This window comes from Episyrphus balteatus, chromosome 1 (genome assembly GCF_945859705.1).
Source record: "Episyrphus balteatus chromosome 1, idEpiBalt1.1, whole genome shotgun sequence".
NCBI lineage: Eukaryota > Metazoa > Arthropoda > Insecta > Diptera > Syrphidae > Episyrphus > Episyrphus balteatus.
In genome coordinates, this window is record NC_079134.1 from 88,961,654 (window position 1) to 88,985,426 (window position 23,773).

Sequence of the window (23,773 nt, forward strand, 5' to 3'; positions counted from 1 at the left end):
GGGGCCCGGGATCAGTTGAAGTGACCCTTTGGTCACTAAACAAATTTATAATTGATACAAAATAATAAAAATTTTCTTTCATTTCTAAAAATCAGCTGTGGGGCCCGGGATGAGTTGAAGGGGCCCTTTGGTCATTAAAAAAATTTATAATTGATACAAAATAATAAAAGTTTTCTTTCATTTTTAAAAATGAGCTGTGGGGCCCGGGATGAGTTGAAGGGGCCCTTTGGTCATTAAAAAAATTTATAATTGATACAAATTTTTTTTCATTTTTTAAAAATCAGCTGTGGGGCCCGGGATCAGTTGAAGGGGCCCTTTGGTCATTAAAAAAATTTATAATTGATACAATTTTTTTTTCATTTTTAAAAATCAGCTGTGGGGCCCGGGATGAGTTGAAGGGGCCCTTTGGTCATTAAAAAAATTTATAATTGATACAAATTTTTTTTCATTTTTTAAAAATCAGCTGTGGGGCCCGGGATCAGTTGAAGGGGCCCTTTGGTCATTAAAAAAATTTATAATTGATACAAATTTTTTTTCATTTTTAAAAATCAGCTGTTGGGCCCGGGATGAGTTGAAGGGGCCCTTTGGTCATTAAAAAAATTTATAATTGATACAAATTTTTTTTCATTTTTTAAAAATCAGCTGTGGGGCCCGGGATGAGTTGAAGGGGCCCTTTGGTCATTAAAAATATTTATAATTGATGCAAATTTTTTTTCATTTTTAAAAATCAGCTGTGGGGCCCGGGATGAGTTGAAGGGGCCCTTTGGTCACAAAAAAAGTTTATAATTGATACAAAATAATAAAAAATTTCTTTCATTTTTAAAAATCAGCTGTGGGGCCCGGGATGAGTTGAAGAGGCCCTTTGGTCATTAAAAAATTTATAATTGATACAAATTTTTTTTTCATTTTTAAAAATCAGCTGTGGGGCCCGGGATCAGTTGAAGGGGCCCTTTGGTCACTAAACAAATTAATAATTGATACAAAATAATAAAAATTTTCTTTCATTTCTAAAAATCAGCTGTGGGGCCCGGGATGAGTTGAAGGGGCCATTAAAAAAATTTATAATTGATACAAAAAATAAAAGTTTTCTTTCATTTTTAAAAATCAGCTGTGGGGCCCGGGATGAGTTGAAGGGGCCCTTTGGTCATTAAAAAAATTTATAATTGATACAAATTTTTTTTCATTTTTTAAAAATCAGCTGTGGGGCCCGGGATCAGTTGAAGGGGCCCTTTGGTCATTAAAAAAATTTATAATTGATACAATTTTTTTTTCATTTTTAAAAATCAGCTGTGGGGCCCGGGATGAGTTGAAGGGGCCCTTTGGTCATTAAAAAAATTTATAATTGATACAAATTTTTTTTCATTTTTTAAAAATCAGCTGTGGGGCCCGGGATCAGTTGAAGGGGCCCTTTGGTCATTAAAAAAATTTATAATTGATACAAATTTTTTTTCATTTTTAAAAATCAGCTGTGGGGCCCGGGATGAGTTGAAGGGGCCCTTTGGTCATTAAAAAAATTTATAATTGATACAAATTTTTTTTCATTTTTAAAAATCAGCTGTGGGGCCCGGGATGAGTTGAAGGGGCCCTTTGGTCATTAAAAATATTTATAATTGATGCAAATTTTTTTTCATTTTTAAAAATCAGCTGTGGGGCCCGGGATGAGTTGAAGTGACCCTTTGGTCACTAAACAAATTTATAATTGATACAAAATAATAAAAATTTTCTTTCATTTCTAAAAATCAGCTGATGAGTTGAAGGGGCCCTTTGGTCATTAAAAAAATTTATAATTGATACAAATTTTTTTTCATTTTTTAAAAATCAGCTGTGGGGCCCGGGATCAGTTGAAGGGGCCCTTTGGTCACAAAAAAAATTTATAATTGATACAAAATAATAAAAAATTTCTTTCATTTTTAAAAATCAGCTGTGGGGCCCGGGATGAGTTGAAGGGGCCCTTTGGTCATTAAAAAATTTATAATTGATACAAATTTTTTTTCATTTTTAAAAATCAGCTGTGGGGCCCGGGATCAGTTGAAGTGACCCTTTGGTCACTAAACAAATTTATAATTGATACAAAATAATAAAAATTTTCTTTCATTTCTAAAAATCAGCTGTGGGGCCCGGGATGAGTTGAAGGGGCCATTAAAAAAATTTATAATTGATACAAAATAATAAAAGTTTTCTTTCATTTTTAAAAATCAGCTGTGGGGCCCGGGATGAGTTGAAGGGGCCCTTTGGTCATTAAAAAAATTTATAATTGATACAAATTTTTTTTCATTTTTTAAAAATCAGCTGTGGGGCCCGGGATCAGTTGAAGGGGCCCTTTGGTCATTAAAAAAATTTATAATTGATACAAATTTTTTTTCATTTTTAAAAATCAGCTGTGGGGCCCGGGATGAGTTGAAGGGGCCCTTTGGTCATTAAAAAAATTTATAACTGATACAAATTTTTTTTTATTTTTAAAAATCGGCTGTGGGGCCCGGGATGAGTTGAAGTGACCCTTTGGTCACTAAACAAATTTATAATTGATACAAAATAATAAAAGTTTTCTTTCATTTTTAAAAATCAGCTGTGGGGCCCGGGATCAGTTGAAGGGGCCCTTTGGTCACTAAACAAATTTATAATTGATACAAAATAATAAAAATTTTCTTTCATTTCTAAAAATCAGCTGTGGGGCCCGGGATGAGTTGAAGGGGCCCTTTGGTCATTAAAAAATTTATAATTGATACAAATTTTTTTTTCATTTTTAAAAATCAGCTGTGGGGCCCGGGATCAGTTGAAGTGACCCTTTGGTCACTAAACAAATTTATAATTGATACAAAATAATAAAAAATTTTCTTTCATTTCTAAAAATCAGCTGTGGGGCCCGGGATGAGTTGAAGGGGCCATTAAAAAAAATTATAATTGATACAAAATAATAAAAGTTTTCTTTCATTTTTAAAAATCAGCTGTGGGGCCCGGAATGAGTTGAAGGGGCCCTTTGGTCATTAAAAAAAATATAATTGATACAAAATAATAACAATTTTCTTTAATATTTTAAAGTTGAACGGGCCCTTTTGTCGTTTAAAAATTTTAAAACTGATACAAAATAATAAAAATTCTGTTTAATATTTTAACACAATTTATAAAAATTAAAAATGTTGGGCCCGGAACCGGTTGAAGGGGGTCCTTTGGTCATTAATAAATTTTATAATTGATATAAAAAATAACAAAAATTCTCGTTTTTATTTAAGCATAATTTTGTAAAATTAAAAGTCTTCCTTAGGACCCGGAGTCAGTTAGAAGGATCTTTTGCAAATTTAACGTGTAAAGCAATATGTTTTATAATTTAAGAAATCTTGTCAACATTTAAGTATAAATAGTTAGATATAGTCCCGGGCTGTATTTAGGCCCTTTTAGTGATAAATAGTTATAAAAGCACTATTTTTTTTATTAAGAAAACAAAATTTCGTATCATGTTAACATTGTTTTGAAATAGTAACGACCAGGTTTTGGGCCCGGCTAGCTTGAGGGTACCATTGAGCAATAAAAACGTAACATTTTATAATTAGAGCAAATTTGTTTGTTACCATTTAAGAATAGTTTTGAAAATGATATTGTGAAATTAAGGGCCCTGGATGGGTTGAGGGCCCTTTTAAATGATCAATACATTTATTATGTTTTCATTATTTTTTTATCCTATGGGCCCGTACATTGCGTGATTTAAAAAAAATTCGTCATACAGTAAAAATAACTTTGAAATTGTCCTTGGGCCCCTAGATGGATTCACACCCATTTTAGTACTCAAGTAGTGAGTTATCTACAATAACCTTGATTTAATTTCACTCTATAAAATTGTCTGTTGTTTTTTTTTTATTGTGAAACAATTATTCAACAAGTTTGTGTTATTGTTTTATTTTATTTCTTAAGCATCGATTACATTTCTTACATCGATTAAAAAAAAAATCCAACGCAGGGGCCCGGATGGCATTCGCCAGCCTTGTTGTATGGCCAGTCCGACCCTGTCCGCATCGTCTCCATTCCTCTGGGTGGCCGAACTATGCCCACCGGAGAAGGGTCCTTGCCATGTGCAAAGATACCTTTCATTTTGTTTATTTTGATTTTTATAGATTTCCATAAAAATTTTCCAAAATATTAAGTCAAAAAAAAAGCGGAGAAAATGAGGTTTGAAAAAAGCTCTCATAGAAAAAAATAATCAAAAATTTGTTAGACATGGTTGTATTGAAATGTTAATATTTCGAGATATACGCAATGCATTTTCCAGATCAAAGTCTTAAATGGATCCTGATAAGATTGTTGAACAAATATATATATAAAATTACCACAGTATTTTCGAAAACTTAGAAATAAAAATAAAAAAGTTTCCACTTTTGATTTTTTCAAAATCGAAAAAAAAATCAATGTGGCTACCTTCAAACGCTTATACCACAAGAACGACGCAACTAATGTTAATGGTTATGGGCTTAAAATGTGGCTAAGAATATTCCAATGATTTTTGGTTTTTTGTAAAAAAAAAAATTTTGAAATCCAACATGGATGCCATGGCCATACAAATGGTTTTTGTTTTCTTGTAAAAATTTTTTTTTGTATCTAACATGGATGTAATGGCCTTCCCACTTCGGAGTTAAATAAAAAAAAAACACTAGCAACTTTTTTGACAGACAGCTGCCAAAGTGTATGTACAGTGGTGCCAAATGTTTGCATGGATTTCAAAAATCCCGATGTCGTTTTTTTGCACAAAATCTATATAGATAAACAAAAAAAAACACACCTAATGTTAGTGTTTATTGTCTTAAATTGTAGCTTAGAATATACCAATCATTTTTGGTTTTTGGTAAAAAAAAAATTTTTCCACCCATCATAGATCCAATGGCCCTAATACTCTTAAATCAAACACTTCCAAATAGAACAAACAAATGGCTTTATTGTACCCGGGTACCCGGGTACTCGGGTAATATAATACATGAAACTACCGGGTACCCGAATACCCGGGTACCCGGGTACTCGAGTAATACCCGAAAACTCGGGTACCCGGGTATTTGTGAGGACGGGTATTACCCGGTCGAAATCAAGAGCTCTAATATTAAGTTTCAAAAGTGGAGAATCATATTTATGATGTGTTCCATAGAGTTTCTTCCTGAATATTTCATCCGTTCGTTTTTCGCACACTGTTCTAGGAAAAACATTTGTGCTGCTAACATGACTGTATTCACCGACCGTTGTGCATTTTTGACACCATTGGTGAGCGTTGAAGTTTGCTACGCCTACAAAAAATAAAACGTAAGTAAGTAAGTAACCTGAAATATTAACATTAACAAAACATAAATTTAAGAAATTGATTTTTGAACCACCAACTTTAAAAAGCAATAAGAAAAATAATGTAAATATTATTCAATAAAATATAATAATTCAATATTAATTACCTAATTTATAGCTTATTTCCACAAGAACCCAAATGAGTTAATTTCGCAAAATATCTCATTTTCAATATCATATATCACATTGTATAGGCAATTATTTCATTTCGAAGTGAAATAACTTGGGAAATTATCCTGGTTCATCCAATGTAATTGAAATGGGATAAACTTATAGTTTTTCTTAAATGCAACTGAAACAGTTCTATGAAATTTCTTACGATATCAAATCAAGGACTCATATTAGAAAAACAAGCTATTAATTTAAAAACAAAAGTGGATGTTTTTTTGTATGTTCCTTTTTGCAGATTTATGGATTATGGATTATGTATATTTATCTTAAAATTATTTATTAAAAAATATTAAGTCATATTATTGGATAGTTTCAAAAAAACTTCTATACCTATCAAAAGTTGAAAAATAAAGTGTTATTATTCATTCAATTTTGTTTTGGTACTCAAATATATACAAAAAACTAATGTCACGACGTTCCAACAAGAAATCGAACTTGCTTTAAATGGCTTTAAATTTAAACCTGTACAGAACTCGTTTAAATATAATAGCCTGTTTTCACTTAATCCTAAATGAGATAATTTCGCAAATTTGGTCAGTTCCAATTTTATATTAAATAATTTCCTATACGATTTGACATTCAAAATGAGATAATTTGCGAAATTATCTCAGTTGGACCGTATCGAAAACAGGCTAAAGCTCAATATTAATGTTTATAATTAAAAAAAACTTTTTTTTTGTAAAATTAAATTAGTTGTCATATACAAAGGTACCATAGCAACTTTTTAATTTTGATGAAACTCAACTATAAAGTAAGATAAATTCAGCGCTTACCTTTAATATAGGCTCTAGCTGGCGAATCGCATATAATGCACCGAAGTTTAACAGTAACTTGATGCGAGTTTATTAGAAATCCATTTGCCATTGCATTTTCCATATCATTAACAAACGGTAAAAGAAACTGCCCAAGATCAGTGCATTTAGATGTTCCACAAAAAATCCCAATGACCATTGGTGGAAACTCCGGCATTTGATGAATGTTAAACAAAATTGGCCAAAATTCAATTTTTGAAGTTTTAAAGACTGGAAGTCCATCCAAGTTTATATTTATTGAAATGGATTTTGATTCATTAATGTCACGAAATATGTAATGAATACATTTTTCAAATCCATGGTGCCAATACATTCCATCTGTACCTATTTTAGTGCACACTATATCTAATGGTGTTCCCAATAATGTCCGCGGGTCTTCTGGCAACTGTTCATGAATGTTGTTGTTCAGTATTTTGATTAGATCTTTTAAAGTGGTGTGAGGAACTCTATGAGAAATTGCCCACTGCCGGAGATATGATCTATACGAGGTTTTTTTATGAGGTGCCTCATCGATACTCCACTCGTTTTCTGTGCTGCTTGGAAAATTCAGATCTTAAAAGAAGTAATTTAAGCATAGATAAAATAGATAGATACAAATTTACAAAAATACCTTCATATTCAATGCGTTCATCGTCAACACATGGCCCAGTTGTTAATCGTGGAGATGGAAAAGTAATTTTAACGTTGTCCGCAGTTATTTCTTTTTCCTTAAGAGTTTTAGAAATCTCAACACCTTTTTTAAAAATAGCATCTGGTTTTTTTTTTATTTCTCTATAATAAGTTCCTGATCTTTTATATTTTTTCCAAGAATTTTCCATTTTAGTAATTTTTGATTTAATAGAATTGTTGATTTTTGACACAAGAAAAAAAAAACATTCTCAAAATGTCTAACAGAGGTCTCCTTTACTTATATATTAATAGCTTCTCTAGAACTCTTCAAAGAGATCTTACAGGGGCTTACTTTTAATTCATTATGCAAGGCTTCTTTGTGATAGCCCCTGCAGGTCTTAAAGAAACCTTTTTTAACTTGCGTACACAAGGCTTCCTTATAAGTTTTCTTAAAAGTCTTACAAAGGCCTTCTTGTCTTCCAAAATGGCTGCCTTGCATAAACAAGTGTTAAATCAACCATATGCAAACCATAGCTTGTGGAATCGAAAAAAAATGGACCTTATGCAAGTTAAATTGTTACTTGGGTCCTGCCGAGTTCCGACCAGACTTTTCTCCGTATTGTAGGGACATAGAATTCTATTCAGATTCCAAAGACCTTTCCTTTGAGTTTCTTGGCTCATTGGACATAGGTTCCACTAGTGAGTTCCATACAGAATCCTCTCCAGGTTGTGTACTGGGGACATAAGGGCTTCCATTAGGATCCCGCAGACTATTCCTTCAAGCCTCTCGTTGGACATAGGTTCTCCTGCCGAGTTCCGACCAGACTTTTCTCCGTATTGTGGGGACATAGGATTCCATTCGGATTCCAAAGACTTTTCCTTTGAGTTCCTTGGCTCATTGGACATAGGTTCAACTTGTGAGTTCCGTCCAGAATCCTCCCTAGGTTGAGCACTGGGGACATGAGGGTTTCTATTAGGATACCACAGACTATTCCTTCGAGCTTCTCGTTGGACATAGGTTCTCCTGCCGAGTTCCGACCAGACTTTTCTCCATATTGTGGGGACATAGGACTCCATTCGGATTCCAAAGACTTTTCCTCTGAGTTTCTTGGCTCATTGGACATAGGTTCTCATAGTGAGTTCCGACCAGATTTCTCTCCGGATTGCGTGCCGGGGACATGAATTATATGAAATAACTTGTTATACATAGAGATCAAAAATATTGTATGTTAATTAGCAATAAGTAAAGACAATAAAAAAAACCAATAGAAATTAAAAGATTAAAAAGCTGTTTCCTTGAGCTCGTAACTTTCAAACCCCAAGTTTTGTTGCTTCTTTGGGAGAAACCTGGAACCCCCTCTGAGCTTACCTCAGCATAAGTAAAAAAGCATCAGAAATGGCACACGAGCAGGGACATCTTGAGTGTTCACCCGACCTCCGACCGAAATCATAAAAGTTCACCCGAACTCCGTCCGACATTCTTGAAGCTAAATCTGAACTCCGACCGACCAACCGACATGGAATTTTGAAGGCAACACCGACCGCCGCCGTTTAACTATTTACCCGATGAGTCCTTTAAAGATTCACCTGCACCCAGACTACCGATTACTCAAGAACCTTCAGAAAGCTTCACCGTCCAGAACCCGATTCATAACCAACTTCACCATGCCTGACGATTTCGAAGAAGAACAACCGACGGAAGAGTATAATCCATACAAAAACCTCGGATTTATTTACTTCCATAACAAAGCAGAACTCATCGAAGTTTTGGCAGCCAGAAATCTTGACACCAATGGCAATATGCAAGAACTCAGAAAACGTTTAAGCCAGCAGTTCAAAGACCTCCGAACTCATAAATCGACACAGAATTGGTGCGAGGAATGGGAAGGCATAGTCGAGGAGAGAAACAACACCGAACCTCTCGAAGAAGATAAAGAAGATAACTCCGCTGGCAAACAGCTTTATACTAGCCAGGTCAACATTGGTATTCCTCCGCCGCCACCCAAACCGCCGTTATTCATATCGTTCTCCGACTTCAGAAAATCGTTCAACGTACCAAAAAGGACTTACCAGTCGACGTACTCTCCAGTAAATCAACAGCCCGTTTTTACAGACCAGTCAGCTTCAGGATCCATGTCATACCATCAGCCCGATCCACAACCGCATGCAGTAAACCGTGCACAGGAAAGTTACGAGGCCGAAATCATGAACACGGTCCGTAAATGGGGTTTGAGATTCAAGCCTCAGGCAACCCGCTGGAATTCCTAAAAATAATGGAAGAGCTGATGTCCTGCTATAACATGGCTCCCGGAAATTACGCCATAGGAAATTACGCCAGATTTTTTTTTTGAAAAAACGCCAGAATATTTTTTTTGGTTAAAATTGGAAAAAACACCAGAAAATAGTTTGGAAAAAAAGGCAGAAATATTGGAAATTGTGCCAGACAGCTATGGAAAAAGAGTCGGAAAATGAAATGGAAATTATACCTGAAAATAATACATAGTACAGCGCGTTGCGGAGCGCGATTGCGCCGTGGCCGGGTGTTGCACCGCGCCGTGAGTCCAGCTGCCATTGGTGGCGCGTCGTGCGGCGGGGGGAGGGGTGCTCCGCGAACCGCGCCACGCGTACGGGCAACGTGAACCCGCCGCGCGGCGCGCCGCCGATGACAGCCGGACTTGCAGCGCGGTGCAACACCCGGCCGCGGCGCAAACACGCTCCGCGACGCCCCCCCCCCCGGGGCGTTAAATTATTGTCTCAAAATGCAGTATAGACAAATGTTTTTTATAATTTTGTCTTATTTTTAAACCGACCATACAAAAATTAACATTTTGTTACAAAAACTGTAACTTTAAAGTGAAAGTACAATAATGAAGCATACGAAAATTAATTATCGATGTTACGAAAACTAAATTTAATTATTTTAGTATTTTTTTCTGGCTCTTTTTCAAAAACAAAAAAGGAAAAAACGCCCGATGGTCTCTGGCTTTTTTTCCAATTTTTTTTGTCTGGCTTTTTTTCCATTTTTTGAAAGGAAAAAGCACCAGACATTTTTTGGAAAAAATGCCAGAAATACTGGAAATATTCCCACAAAAATTTTGCACTTTTTGCCTAGGAAAAAAAGCCAGATTTTGTATGAAAAATTCTTTGGCTTTTTTTCCAAAAAAAAAATCTGGCGTAATTTCTTATGGCGTAGTTTCCGGGAGCCTATAACATACCACTGAACGATATGATTCGCCCGCTACCCGAGATATTCAGAGGGAACGCTCTGGAATGGCTTCGAATTAAAAGAGATTGTATTTCGTCATGGGATGAGTTCCGTAAAATATTCCTGTAGCATTTCTTACGTCTTCCGTCTTGAGGACGAAATTTACCGAAGACGCTAGGGTCCCAGAGAACGTGCAAAATAGTTAATAATGTCCGTTCAATATTTAATCCGCCAGCATCCCTGCCTGAACGTATCCGACCGCATAGACCAAATTTACGAAAATCTCCGACCCGAATACCGTTACTATGTACGTCGTAGAGACTTCAGTACGCTGGACGAACTTATGACTCTAGCAGAGGAGTTTGAAATAGTAAAGAACTACGAAAATAGAAACCGACCCGCGCCTGCTGTCAGAAGCTCATCTCCGATACAAAGGGCCGGACCAGCTGCCGTCATGACTATACGTGACGAAGAAGTTCATTTTCATGCACCTGCAAATTTCCATCCGGCTCCAGCTCTGGTACACAGATCATATCCTGATACCATGCTGTACGATCGTGCAACACACTGCTGGAAGTGTAAGCAGAGGGAACACTGAGAACAGAATTGCCGCCGACCATACCGATTACTTTGCTCTTTTTGTGGAACAGATGCAATCAAGTCTAAGGATTGCCAATGCCACCAAACCCCACTGCGATTTTCAACACGCACCCTGATGCCGACTCCCAAAACCTACCGAGTGCAACCGATCATCAGTATATAGTTTTAACGCACCAACCAAACCCGAGTTCAGAAAAAGGTCGCTCAGAAATAGTAAAGCCGTGTTTGCAGAATCCAATGTCGCCACACTCCGCTGATTACGAAGTACCTTTTATGCTGGAAATCAGGCCGCAAAATAGTGCATACTGTGTGCAAACCGAACCAGATTTTCATAGCACAACATCGCCGCCACCGGCCAAAGAAGAACTTTCCAACCTATACAGAGCAGAGCCTAAAATAACTCCTCCTACCACGAAGCTTCCACATGCTGTAAATGCAGAGAAAGAAGAGGGACATAGACAGTATGAAGTCTTGCAACCTCACGCACTCCAAAGCTAAAGCATGGAACCTTCTCAAAGCCTTCACTACGATAGGGCCAACATAGTAGAAGGGGACATATTTTTGAATCCCGGAGCGAATATCTCTACCAGCACTTTGGCCAATACCGGACAGATCGCCAAAGCCCCTGAAACAAGTCATGCATCCGCCGTTAATAACAACCTACCTACTGCTGTCGCACATCTTGATTTAAACCCGTTTCCGTCAGCCGATTTAATAACAAAACCCGTCATCAACGAAGAATTGGAAATAGAACCAGTTACGGAAATAAATCCCACTGTTTCCGAATCCAGACCCACCCATTCCAACGTTCTTCATGCAAGACACGCTACCGCCGCCACCGTTTTTACATCCAGATCCAGACATATCAACTCCGCTTATGATAAAAACCTGTCTATCGCTCCTGACTCCAAAACGTTCGTTGCCGCCGCCACCGACAAAAGTAATACCTCCACCAGCGCCAGTTCCAAGATTGAGCCTACGTCAGCTAAATCATTTTCGACATCCAAACCAGAAACTATACCAAAACCATTAGCCAAAATCATTTAAAAAAAAAATTCTTTAATATTAGTGAATTAAATAACTCCTGAATTAATATTTAAGTTAAGTAAAATCATAATTTTTTTTTAAATTTCCCATTTATACATAAGTCAAAACGAGAGGGTACTCGTTTACTAAAGTCTTGGCTAATAGTAATGGAGTAGTTCCTGATTCCGACGGTTATGTTGAGCTGCGATCACTCGTCAAAATATTGGTTGCGCAAAAATCTGGCCTCAAAATTTGTGATTTAAATGCACAAAGTTTGAGATGTAAAATGGACGAATTTCGAGTAATTTTCGAAGGTTCTGGGGTTGATGTAGTTTGTATTTCGGAGACATGGTTTTCGAGCAATGTTAATGATACTTTTGTAAAACTTGCAGGCTACAAGCTTTTTCGTGCTGATCGAACTAGATGTAATGGTGGTGGGGTTGCTATATATCTAAAAGAAAATATTACATGTGTTGTTAATGTAGGTCTTCGAATGACAGCCAAATAGATTTTTTGTTTCTTGAGCTTCTTGGGGAATGCGAGGATTTTAGTGGGTGTCGTCTATAGACCTCATCGATTTATAAACACTGAACCTCTTATATCTTTACTTGAGGAAATAGCGGTCTCTTGTTCAAAAGTAATTTTGTGTGGGGATATGAACAGTGATTTACTTCTGGAAAGCCACTCAGTGGAAAGTATGCTTACCTTGAATCTGTTTCCCGTTAATGTTTCTACCCCTACGCACTTTAGCTTGTAGGGTCGCCGTTAGGATATTTGAACAGAAACACCCTATTTTCTGAAAAAAACTCTGTACTTTGTTTTACAAGAAAACAAATAAAATTCAAAGACGGTAGTAGCTCGTTTATCCGGGCGAGAGAATTTGTTTGGTTGCCAAGGGAATTGTTTTTGAAAATAAACAAACTGGAAAATTTTCATCGAAAATTTTTCAGTTTTGATTTGGGAGTTTGGATTTGAGTTTGAAGATACTCATAAGTTTTATTTGAAATTTATTTGAAAAAAAAAAAAATACTAGAAAAATATAGAGTTATTGAAAAATAAAAGGAAGAAAAAAAAAAAAAAAAGAAGAAAACAATAAAACAATCAATAAAAAGTTCCGGATTTAATAATAATTTAATAAAAAAAAATTAAATTCAGACCATCTCGTCGAACCGGAAAAAAAAGATTGAAAAAAACGAAAGGAAAAACAGCAAGAAAAAGGATAAAAAAAAAAGGATTGTATTCCATTCCGGATATAATAATACAAACATATTTCCGAATATACTTACTTGCGGTGCATTTCTTTATACCCATCTTAACTTCCTATGTCCTACGATTTCCTACTAACATATTTGCCTATACCTAATCTATTTCCCTATAATTTGTTCCTGTTTCGATTATTGTTCCTGCTTCGGATACCTATCTGTGTTCTGTATTCTTCAATCAAGTCCAGTGTTGTGTTAAATTAGATACCTAACTATAATTTTAAAATATTTTGCATTATGTTCTATTTTTTTTGTTTTCTTAAATCTAATATAATCTATCCATTTAAATAATTTTGCTAATTTCCTATTTTTCTAATTTCCTAATTTTACTTTTCTTTGTGTGTTATTATATTTAATGTGTTCAATTTCTAACTTACATACCTACCCTCTTTAAAAATTTCATTTACCTACATATACCTATCTAATTCCTGTTCTAATTTTTTTTATATTGTGACCTTCCCTATTTCATTCATAATTTCTTTCGCGTTCTCTGTTCAATATTTTTTTTGTGTGTGTTGCTATTTTTTTTTTCAAACCTTCCAATCGTTGTGTTTAGAATTCATCGGGAGATTCACTCGGGTTGTTGTGTTTGTGTATGCGTACTTTTCTTTTATTCACAGGTCAACTATCCCTCTACGTGTGCGCACAGGTATACGGATACAGACAAAAGGTATGTGAATATATGTAATTTTTTTGTTTTGTTTTGATTATTCACTTTCGTCTTTTTTTTTTTTTTGAATAACCCGAGGGCTTTGACCTATGGAATAGATTTGAATTTTTCTTTCTGTTTCAATTTAATTTTGTTTCATAAAAAAGTGAGGACATTGACCTCTGATTCTAATTCCGTATTTGTGTCAGCTGATTGACTATTTGAATTTTTTTTTTTTTTTATACTTTTAATTTCTATGAATTAATTTTGCAAACAAAATATTGTTCAATGCGGGAAGGATATTTATGTATATATATATATGTTTGGAATTGTAATACTGATTAGAATATACTTCATTGTCAAATAAAAATTTAAGAATTTAAAAAAATGAAACTCTGGATTTGAAAGTTTTTAATTTATCTTGAAGCAAGCTGATGGAAGCTTAATTTTATTTTCAGTGGGGTGACTGGTGGCTGTGAAACGAGGAGGTCTGGAGGGATGAGATAACGAGTTTTTCTTATTGCCTTTTGTTTTAGGGGCTGTCATAAATATATATTGAGCGCTTGACAGCCATGGTGCTTTCAATATGTGAAGCTGAGGGTGGGTAGCTCAGGGGTGTCATTAACATCTAAGACACCGAGTGCATCGAAAGGACGAGTAGGTAAATCAGTTCCAAAATTCTAGGTTCATCTTCGAGCATTTTTAATAATTTTTTTTTTTGTAAGTAACGTAGTTTAATTTTTCAGTCCGTTTTGTCTGTCTATGTCTATTTTTATTTCAGTCCTAGTTTGTTTTAACTTTTGGAATTTTGGTTTCTTTTGAGTAGGTAGTAATTTCTTTGTTCGTTGTTATTTTTTTTTGTTGTAAACAGGCATAAAATTAACACGGTAGTCCGGCATGGCAGGCCAAAGAACCCACCCCACATCCGGCGAGCTTCAGCAAGCAAACAAGTATGCCTGGCCTGGTCCTAGCCTACCGGACACTCTTCTATCCGCATTTTTGTGTAGGATCTGTACCTACAGGATAGAAGAGTTAATAATAAAAATTTTATACCGTTATAGATGGCGCCCAACGTGGGGCAATATTTCTTTAAGGGTACCTTTATACTCTTTAGATTTTTGCTCTAATTTTTTTTTTTTTTTTTTTTGCTTTTTCGGTTTTCTATTAATTCTTGAAATTTTCTTTTCGGTTCATAATTGTTTTTCGTTTCTCTTACGCGATTTAATTTTAAAAATATTTTAACTTTTTTCTACATGTTTGAGGATGAACAAACAATTTTTGTTTCCTCGGGCAATGTTTCTTATTTTGGATTCTCTGTCCAGCAATAGATATAAGACTCTGTTGTTTGTTGCTGAGTTTCTAGGTTTTTGAGCATTGTTTGAGGATAGGGAATTTCAGGTGTCTTTCATTGGAATTTCGTCTGATCAAATTGCTCTTGATTTTCTCGACAAGGTTTAGGAGTTTGCAAGTTTATGTGGCTACTGTCCGGGAGAGGAGTTTTGACACCTCTTCGTCAGTTGCTGTAGACGCATCCTTGGAATCTGTTAAACAAATTCGATTTTTAGCTTAATGTCCTTATGATGAAAGCTTGATTTTTGCTGTCCGGATTAGGGAATTGTAGTATCTAGTCGTCTGTTGCTGCACTAACTTTTGCAAACATCATAAGATGCATTTGGTTGAAAATTGAATCTGATGAGCTGAAACTTCTTTCGATGCGCAAATGGTTCTCATTCTTTCGGGATCTTAAAGTTCTTAGAAGCCATTAGTCACTCCGTTGTATTTATGATTTGATTTTGTTAAACTACAAACGAATATTTAATATATTAGATTCTTTGATTTTCTAGGAAAATTTGATTTTTTTTTTCTTTGTCTTTCTCTTAAAACTATAAAAAAAAAAAAAAAAAATAGCTCTTTTAATTTCAATTCAAGATATTTTGTTAATTTAGTATCAAATTTTCAAATTCTATCACCACTTTTTTTCTTTGTTGTTTTTCCTATCACGCGTAATATTCATTTTTGTTGTTTTTTTTTTTTTTTTTTTTTTTTTTTTTGTGTTCAATATGGAGAATTTGGGAGACAATATTGGTGGGCTATTTTCAAATTCGAGAAAATCTGCTCCTGGAGCAATCGACGAACTTCCTCACAGTTCAAATGGTTTAGCTGCAAGTAGATTTTCTACAACCAACCCATTTTCAGGATTTAGAGGTAGATTACCTGTTCCCCTTTTCCGAACCCTGCCTCCTCTTGCAAGTGACGTGTATTTTTGCGCTCCATATAAAGTTATTTATTTTGTTTATTCTCGTGTTAATAAATTAATTTATTGATTCTTTTACTTATTCTAATTAAAAGTACTGTTAAATTTGACTAAGTGTTAACTAAAATACAAGTGGTCTTTTAATAATTAACTTTTACAAATCCACATTTTTCATTCTGTGTTTTGACAACCTCCATCCAGTGCTTCTTTTTTTTGTATTGAGTGGAAATAAAACTAATAACTATCTGTTTCATTTCTCTGGTTTGTGATATTTTGCTATTGCATACTTCAGCGATTTGTATAAAATATTCTAACAAATACTTTATATTGCATACTTTTGAAAATATATACCATACTTTTGAAAATACATAGCATACTTTCGGGCTATTTGTGCTTTTATTATATAACTTTGAAAATCACACAGGGCCGTAGCTTAAATTGTACCCCAATTAAAAAAAAAAAAAAAAATAAAAAAAAAATATTATTTAAATTATTAATAGTGGTCATAATGTCTGTATGCGAGAAATGTTCTGAAATCTGCGACTTTATGATTGACTCAATTATGTGCCATGGTAACTGCCATAAAACATTCCACGTTAAGTGTATAGGCGCACCTTCTAGTTCAATTAAACTCTTTAACAAATCGAAACCGTTTTATTTTTTCTGCGTTAATTGTGACCCTTTTGCCCAATCTAACATTATTCGTGACATTCTTTCTAACTCAAAGATGATAGATAGACTGCAAAACCAACTGCTCTATTTAAACGATAAAATTGAAAATATATCAAATATACCAATCTTAAAGCGTCAACATACAAGAAGTGCATCTAAATCTCAAAATGCCCCTGTCGAAAATAAATCCAATAAACGCAAAAGTGAAGACCTAGATTTGACGTTACCAATCCCTTCGAAGAAACAATCAACTAACTCGCCCCTTGAATCTTCTCTATCCTCAGATTCTTCTAATCAATGCTCCGCTACACCTCCCACCCTACACGTAAATCCCTCTCAACTTCCAGCCCCACCTATCCCACCAGAATTAAACCCAAATTCATCTGAACAATCTGCAGCTTCAACTTCCAATCTTGATCAGCTCTCTATTTCATCGATCCAGCCTGCATCAACTCTACCTCCACTTGAACAGCCTCCAGCTTCTACAATAACTCTGCTTCCCTCCGACCAATCTACAAATTCAACGTCAAACCCTGTTCAACTTCCCGTTTCTTCGACCAAACCTTCATCAACGTCACCTACAGCTGCATTAAACATTCCTCCCGCCAACCCATTCCGTAGTTTGCTCCCGCACATTGAGGATAACTTAGCATCACCTATTGACTATGGATTAAAAATAGTTGAAGGACAAAAAACCCTTTTCATTTCGAAACTTGATCCCTCTACAAATGCTCTCGATGTAAAAAACTACATTAAAACGAAAATCGGGACGCTACGTTTAACGCTCGTCGAAAAAATGATTCATCGTAACTTTGCAAAATATTCTTCGTTCAAGATCAAAGTTCCAGACTCAATATTCTATCTTCTTAACTCATCATCGTTTTGGCCAGAAGGAATTATTTTTCATGAATTTCAAAAGAGAACGCTGCCAATTAATCATCACCATTTTCAACAACACCTGACAACGCCATACCTGAAACAGAGCAGCTTCAAAAGGTATTAATCTACTACCAAAATGTTAACGGACTTCGGACAAAGACCAATAAGGTCTACAAGAATATAAACAACATTCCTCACGATATACTTATCCTCACCGAAACTTGGCTAAACTCATCTTTTATGGATACAGAAATTTTTGACTCCAGCTTTCAAATCTACCGTCGTGATCGTCACTATGATCCTTCCGCTACCGTTGGTGGTGGTTTGTTAATAGCTGTTCGTAACCATTTCCTCTGTAGTCTTGTCGATAATTTTTTGGATTCGGATCTTGAAGTTCTGTGTGTGAAAATAAAAATCCTGTCTGGTTACATATATGTGGTTGCCTGTTATATCCCACCCTCTTCGAACAATGACGTCTATAATAAACTTTTTGACTACTTGGAGACTATTCATGAACAAATTGATGAAGCAGATGAATTATTAATAATCGGAGATTTTAATCTACCTCACCTAAAATGGGCAAAATCCAATCACTGTGATGCCTTTCTACCTGTCGACGCTTCCAACAACAACGAGTTTCTCGTTATCGACGGAATGGCTTCTTTTGGCCTTGATCAATTAAATGGAGTGAGTAACCAATTTGGCAAAACTTTGGACCTTATCTATTTCTCTCATGTCTCCAACTCTGATGCTGCAGTTTTATTGAGTGACACAAAACTTGTAGAAGAAGATCGCCATCATCCTGCATTATCTATTTCTATGAGCTTAAGTATCTATCATTCATCTAATATTTGTAAGGATCAGCATGAATTCAATTTTAAAAAATGTAATTTTACTCTACTTTTTAATTTACTCAATGACATTAACTGGGATTCTGTTTTCTTTAATGTTAATTTTGACGAAATGATTGTACATTTTTATGAAATATTATTTTTTTGCTTTTTAGAAACAGTCCCTCTACGCAAAAAACGTGTATTTAATAGCAGCCCGCCATGGTTTGATCTACATATAAAAAAGCTTAAAAACAAAAGAAACAAGGCTTGGATAAAATTCAATCTATCACAAACTGATGAAAACCGTAATAATTACATTCATTTAAGGGATGAATTTATAAGCTACTCTAACTTTCTCTATACAAGCTTTATATCTAAAACAGAAAATGAACTTAAATCTACTCCACGTAACTTCTGGAATTATGTTAATTGTAAAAGAAAATCTGACGGTTACCCAGCACATATGACTTATAATAATTCTACTAGCCATTCCCCAGAGGTTATATCCAACATGTTCGCCGAATTCTTCCAGGGTGCTTTTGAAAATGACTCTACAAATGACTCAAATATAACTTATTCATTTGATGAATTCTCACATCTTAACTCGATTAATTTTGCAATTTCTGAAGCAACTATTCTTGACTATATCGAAAAGTTGGACGAGTGTTTCAGTCCCGGCCCTGATGGCTTGCCGTCTTTTATTTTGAAAAAATGTGCAATATATATGTCTTACCCGTTGTTTGTGCTTTTCAGTACGTCAATTAGTAATTCTACGTTTCCCGCTATATGGAAAAATGCATATCTTACTCCCATTCATAAGAAAGGTCCAAAAAAATTAGTGACAAACTACAGACCTATTGAAAAGCTTTCTGTCATCCCTAAACTGTTCGAATCCATTGTCTGTGATATTCTGTCATTTCATTGTACCTCTGTTATATGTGAAAACCAACATGGCTTTGTCAAAAAGAAATCTACGGTCACAAATTTACTACAGTTTACAACGTTCTGCTTAGATGCCTTTGAAAAGTATAAGCAAGTAGATTGTGTTTTTACTGATTTCAGTAAAGCTTTCGACAAACTTAATCATGAAATATTACTTAAGAAACTAAGCACCATTGGACTTAACGATCGCTTTATTTTATGGATTTCTTCGTATCTCAAAAATAGATTATATAGTGTTGTATTTAGAAATGAATGTTCCCAATGGTTTAAAGTTAATTCGGGTGTACCTCAAGGTAGTCACCTTGGTCCTTTATTGTTTGTCTTATTTATTAATGATCTTCCTTCTGTTTTAAGTAACTCTATGTCTTTAATTTATGCCGATGACGTGAAAATATTTCGAAAAATTGACTCAGTAGCTGACTGTGAACTTCTACAAGAAGATCTTCAAAAATTCTGGGAATGGTGCAATACTAATCGTCTGTCTTTAAATATTGACAAGTGTAAAATAATGCGTTTTACACGCAAACACAATGTCCTGTCATATACTTATTTGTTGAACACGTCTCAATTATGTAGTCTTTCAAGTTTCTCTGACCTCGGTGTGGTGTTGGATTCAAAACTTTCATTCACTAACCATTACAATTATATTATAAAAAAAAGCTAATCAGATGCTTGGTTTCATTAAAAGATTTGCTCGTGACTTTCGTGATCCTTATGTGCTTAAAATTCTGTATGTTTCATTTGTTAGGTCTATTCTGGAATACGGTTGTATTGTATGGGCCCCATATTACGCGGTTCATGTCAACAGAATAGAATGTGTTCAAAGAAGATTTATGAGATTTTGTTTACGTTTTCTTCCCTGGTCTAGTAGGATTGATTTGCCACCTTATTCACATAGACTTCAACTAATAAATCTTCCATCTCTTTTAAGTCATCGAGAGTACTTGCAATTCTGTTTTATGGTGGGAATTGTTGGCGGAACAGTTACGGCTTCATCGATTCTGTGTAGATTGAGTTTTAGTGTTAGTCGTTCTAGCTTAAGAAGGCAAATGCCTCTTTGTAATATTTTTAGTAGATCCAACTATGGGGCCAATAGTCCTCTCAATATTTTGATAAATATCTTCAATAAAAACTATTTCTTAATTCAGTCAATAAATGTTAATGTAAAATCGCAAAATTTTAAGAATATGTTCTTCATCCATTACAATTAAATTTATAAAATAGATTTTAGTATTTATAAGTATATTTAATGTACATAATGTTATAGAATAAGAGATTGCTGCGTTAGTATTTAACGTGTTGAATAAATGATGCCTGGAAATAAATGATGCCCAATTTAATCAAAATAATACACCGGACATGACTAAACAAAATTTCCCTAACCCAAAATGTGCTTCTACTCCGATTTCTTCGAGAAATAATATGGTAGATCTTGATGGTCTCATTAATAAAATAGTAACTTCAAATTTAGAAGCTCAAAACAAAGCTCTACTTCAAAGTTTAGAAACGAAATTTGAAAATCAAAGGCAAATTTTTCAAACGGAATTTGAGGGGTTTGTTCAGCGAATTATGGAGTCTTCGTTTCCCTCAGGTTTAACTGAGGAAATCCCAATTTAAATTCAGAGCAAAAATCATCAAAGACCTATAAATATTCAAAATTTTGAAAATATGCGTCTTAACGATCAAAGACCACATCCACCAAATAATTTTGGCCTAGATAGAAATCAACCCAAAATATATAATGAATTTAAAAATTGGGGCGTGAAATTCGACAACAAGAAGATGTCAGTTAACGACTTTCTGTTCCGTCTAGAGCATCTTCAAATGTCCTATGGTGTGGAATGGGAGGAGGTGCATAAAGGTTTTCACCAACTTATTGACGGGGACGTTACCGAATGGTACTGGGTACATCAAAAGACGCATAAGGGACAAGACTGGTCGAACTTTAGACTTGCTCTTATAGAGCATTTTGGAAGTCTAGAAACGGAGGACGAACTTGGACGGAAACTTGATGACAGGAAACAGGGTTGGAATGAATCCTTTGACAACTTCTACTCGGACGTACTTAAACTTAACTCGAAATTGCGAACGCCACGAGGACCAGGCAGACTTATTTTCTTGTTACGGCAGAATGTACAACCTGGAATCGGAAGCAAACTGTTGACCTTTAAGACATCCAGTTTGCCAGAGATGGTATACACCTGTCGTAACATTGAAAAGTTTAATAATGAACACAGACGTAGACAGACAGACCATGACCAACGATACAATGCCAGAAAAGTGAATGAACTCGACTCTATGAACTTTGATGCAGCCTACGAACAACGCATAGACGCCGTCAACTTTCCAGAGCCGAGAGAGGGAGACAAACAACCAGAATGTTGGAACTGCAGGAAAATTGGCCATAAATTTCGAAAATGTCCTAGTGCGAAAAGTTCCCTGTTTTGTTGACCGGACGTTATTTCTACAAAATGTTTTTGTTCGGAAAACCAGAGGAGGAGCAATTGGAACCCCGGAGAATATTGCTCTCCAGAACAGAGACCGGGCAATCCGTTCAGGAGACAGTAGACAATAGAGAGACAAAGACTTTAATACCGGATGTACAAAATGACAAACAAATACAAATACTTAACAGACAAACTCAACAGGATCAATCTACACTACAGAAACACAATGCACCTACTTCACAAGAACACAACACACCTATATTACAACAAGACATTACACCTACTTTACAAGAAAACAATAAACCCACACTACACGAACGGTTGTTGAATTACGAACAAGCACGTGCTCGTATTTTCAACTCCGAACTCACCCAACACGTTACAAGTTGCAAACTATCAAAACTACGTCAGCGCTTTGGTGACAAAAAGACATTACACAGAGCTATATCATCGACAACTTTGCTAAACATTGACGATCCGAGGCCCTACGCAAAGGTTAAAATTTGCAACAAGGATGTGTTCGGTCTTCTCGACTCAGGAGCATCAATTAGTTGTCTCGGTTTAGATGCTTTGGAATTTCTTCGGGAAAATGAAATTTCATATAAAAAGCTATCGTTGGGGGTCAGTACAGCAAGCGGCCAGAAACAAGATATTATTGGCTCTGCAACTGTAAGTGTTGAGTACAAGGGGTTGGAAAAACAAATGAGTTTGTTCATAGTACCAACACTAGAACAAAAACTCTACCTGGGGGTTGATTTTTGGAAGCTGTTTAACCTAGCTCCACAAATCATTTCTGAGTTGAATCCTCAAACTACCCAAGTTGCACAGACAGATCCGAATGCTCATCAATTGACATCGGAACAATTAGTAGCTTTGGAAAAAGCGAAAGCATTGTTTCCTTCCTATGCGGTACATGGTTTAGGACGGACAAATCTTGAATGCCATCACATCGACACCGGCGATGCAGTCCCTATTAAACAAAAACACTATCCGGTTTCTCCGGCAGTACAAAAGCTTCTTTATGAGGAAGTGGATCGCATGTTTCAGATGGGCGTTATTGAAGAGAGCGACAGTGCTTGGAGTTCTCCTGTTGTTCTGGTAAAGAAGTCAAACGGGAAACACAGACTCTGCCTCGACTTCAGGAAGGTCAATAGCGTTACAAAGAAATATGCTGGTCCGGTTCCAAATATAGAAGGTTTGCTAAGTCGTATGACAAATTCACATTTCTTCCCGAGTGTGGATTTGAAGGACGCCTTTTGGCAGATACCGTTAGATGAAAGCTCAAGGGAAAAGACTGCGTTTAGCATTCCTGGACTGCCGTTGCTTCAGTTTACCGTCATGCCATTTGGTTTATGCAACGCTTCACAACGTATGTGTAAACTAATTGACAAGGTAATACCGCATGAGTATAGAGAGAATGTTTTCCCTTATGTCGATGACCTCTTAATTGCTACCCCTACTTTTGATGAACATATGCGGATGCTCGAAATAGTCGCTACTCGGTTGAAGGAGGCTGGACTTACTATTAACTTAGATAAGTCTAAGTTCTGCTTCAAGGAGTTGGATTATCTTGGGTATGTCGTGGGTGAGGGATGTTTGAAGACCAACCCGGATAAGGTTTCGGCAATAAAAGATTTTCCAGTTCCCAAAAATTCTCGCCAGGTGAGACGATTTCTTGGTCTTTCTGGTTGGTATCGTAGGTTCGTGAAGAACTATTCCGGTCTTGCGGCACCAATCACAAATACCTTGAAGACGGGAGTCAAGTTTGAGTTTGGTGAAGATGCTGTTAATGCATTCAATCAACTCAAAGAGGCACTTACAGTCGCACCTGTTTTAGAAACACCAGACTACACAAAACCATTTAAGATCCTTTGTGACGCCTCGAGTACCGGCGTTGGCTGTGTTTTATGTCAGGAGGACGATGATGGTGAGGAGAGACCCATCTACTATTACTCCCATAAACTCACTAAATCAGAGCGAAACTTTTCTGTTACTGAACAGGAATGTTTGGCTGCGGTTTTGGGAGTTAAAAAGTTTCGACCTTATGTGGAAGGGCATGCTTTCACGATAATAACTGATCATGCAAGTTTGAAGTGGTT

At 35.7% G+C, this 23,773-nt stretch overlaps 1 protein-coding gene across 1 annotated transcript; it reads right to left on the reverse strand.

Annotated features, from left to right (window-relative positions):
* Positions 1–5,951: 5,951 nt before the first annotated feature.
* LOC129921316 (uncharacterized) lies at positions 5,952–8,045 on the reverse strand. The gene is made up of 2 exons (XM_055980448.1): positions 6,907–8,045; positions 5,952–6,848 (listed from the first exon to the last, which is right to left on the reverse strand). The coding sequence occupies exons 1-2, from the start codon at positions 7,112–7,114 to the stop codon at positions 6,247–6,249; spliced, it is 810 nt and encodes a 269-aa protein (XP_055836423.1). The 5' UTR covers positions 7,115–8,045; the 3' UTR covers positions 5,952–6,246.
* Between the last annotated feature and the right edge of the window lie 15,728 nt (positions 8,046–23,773).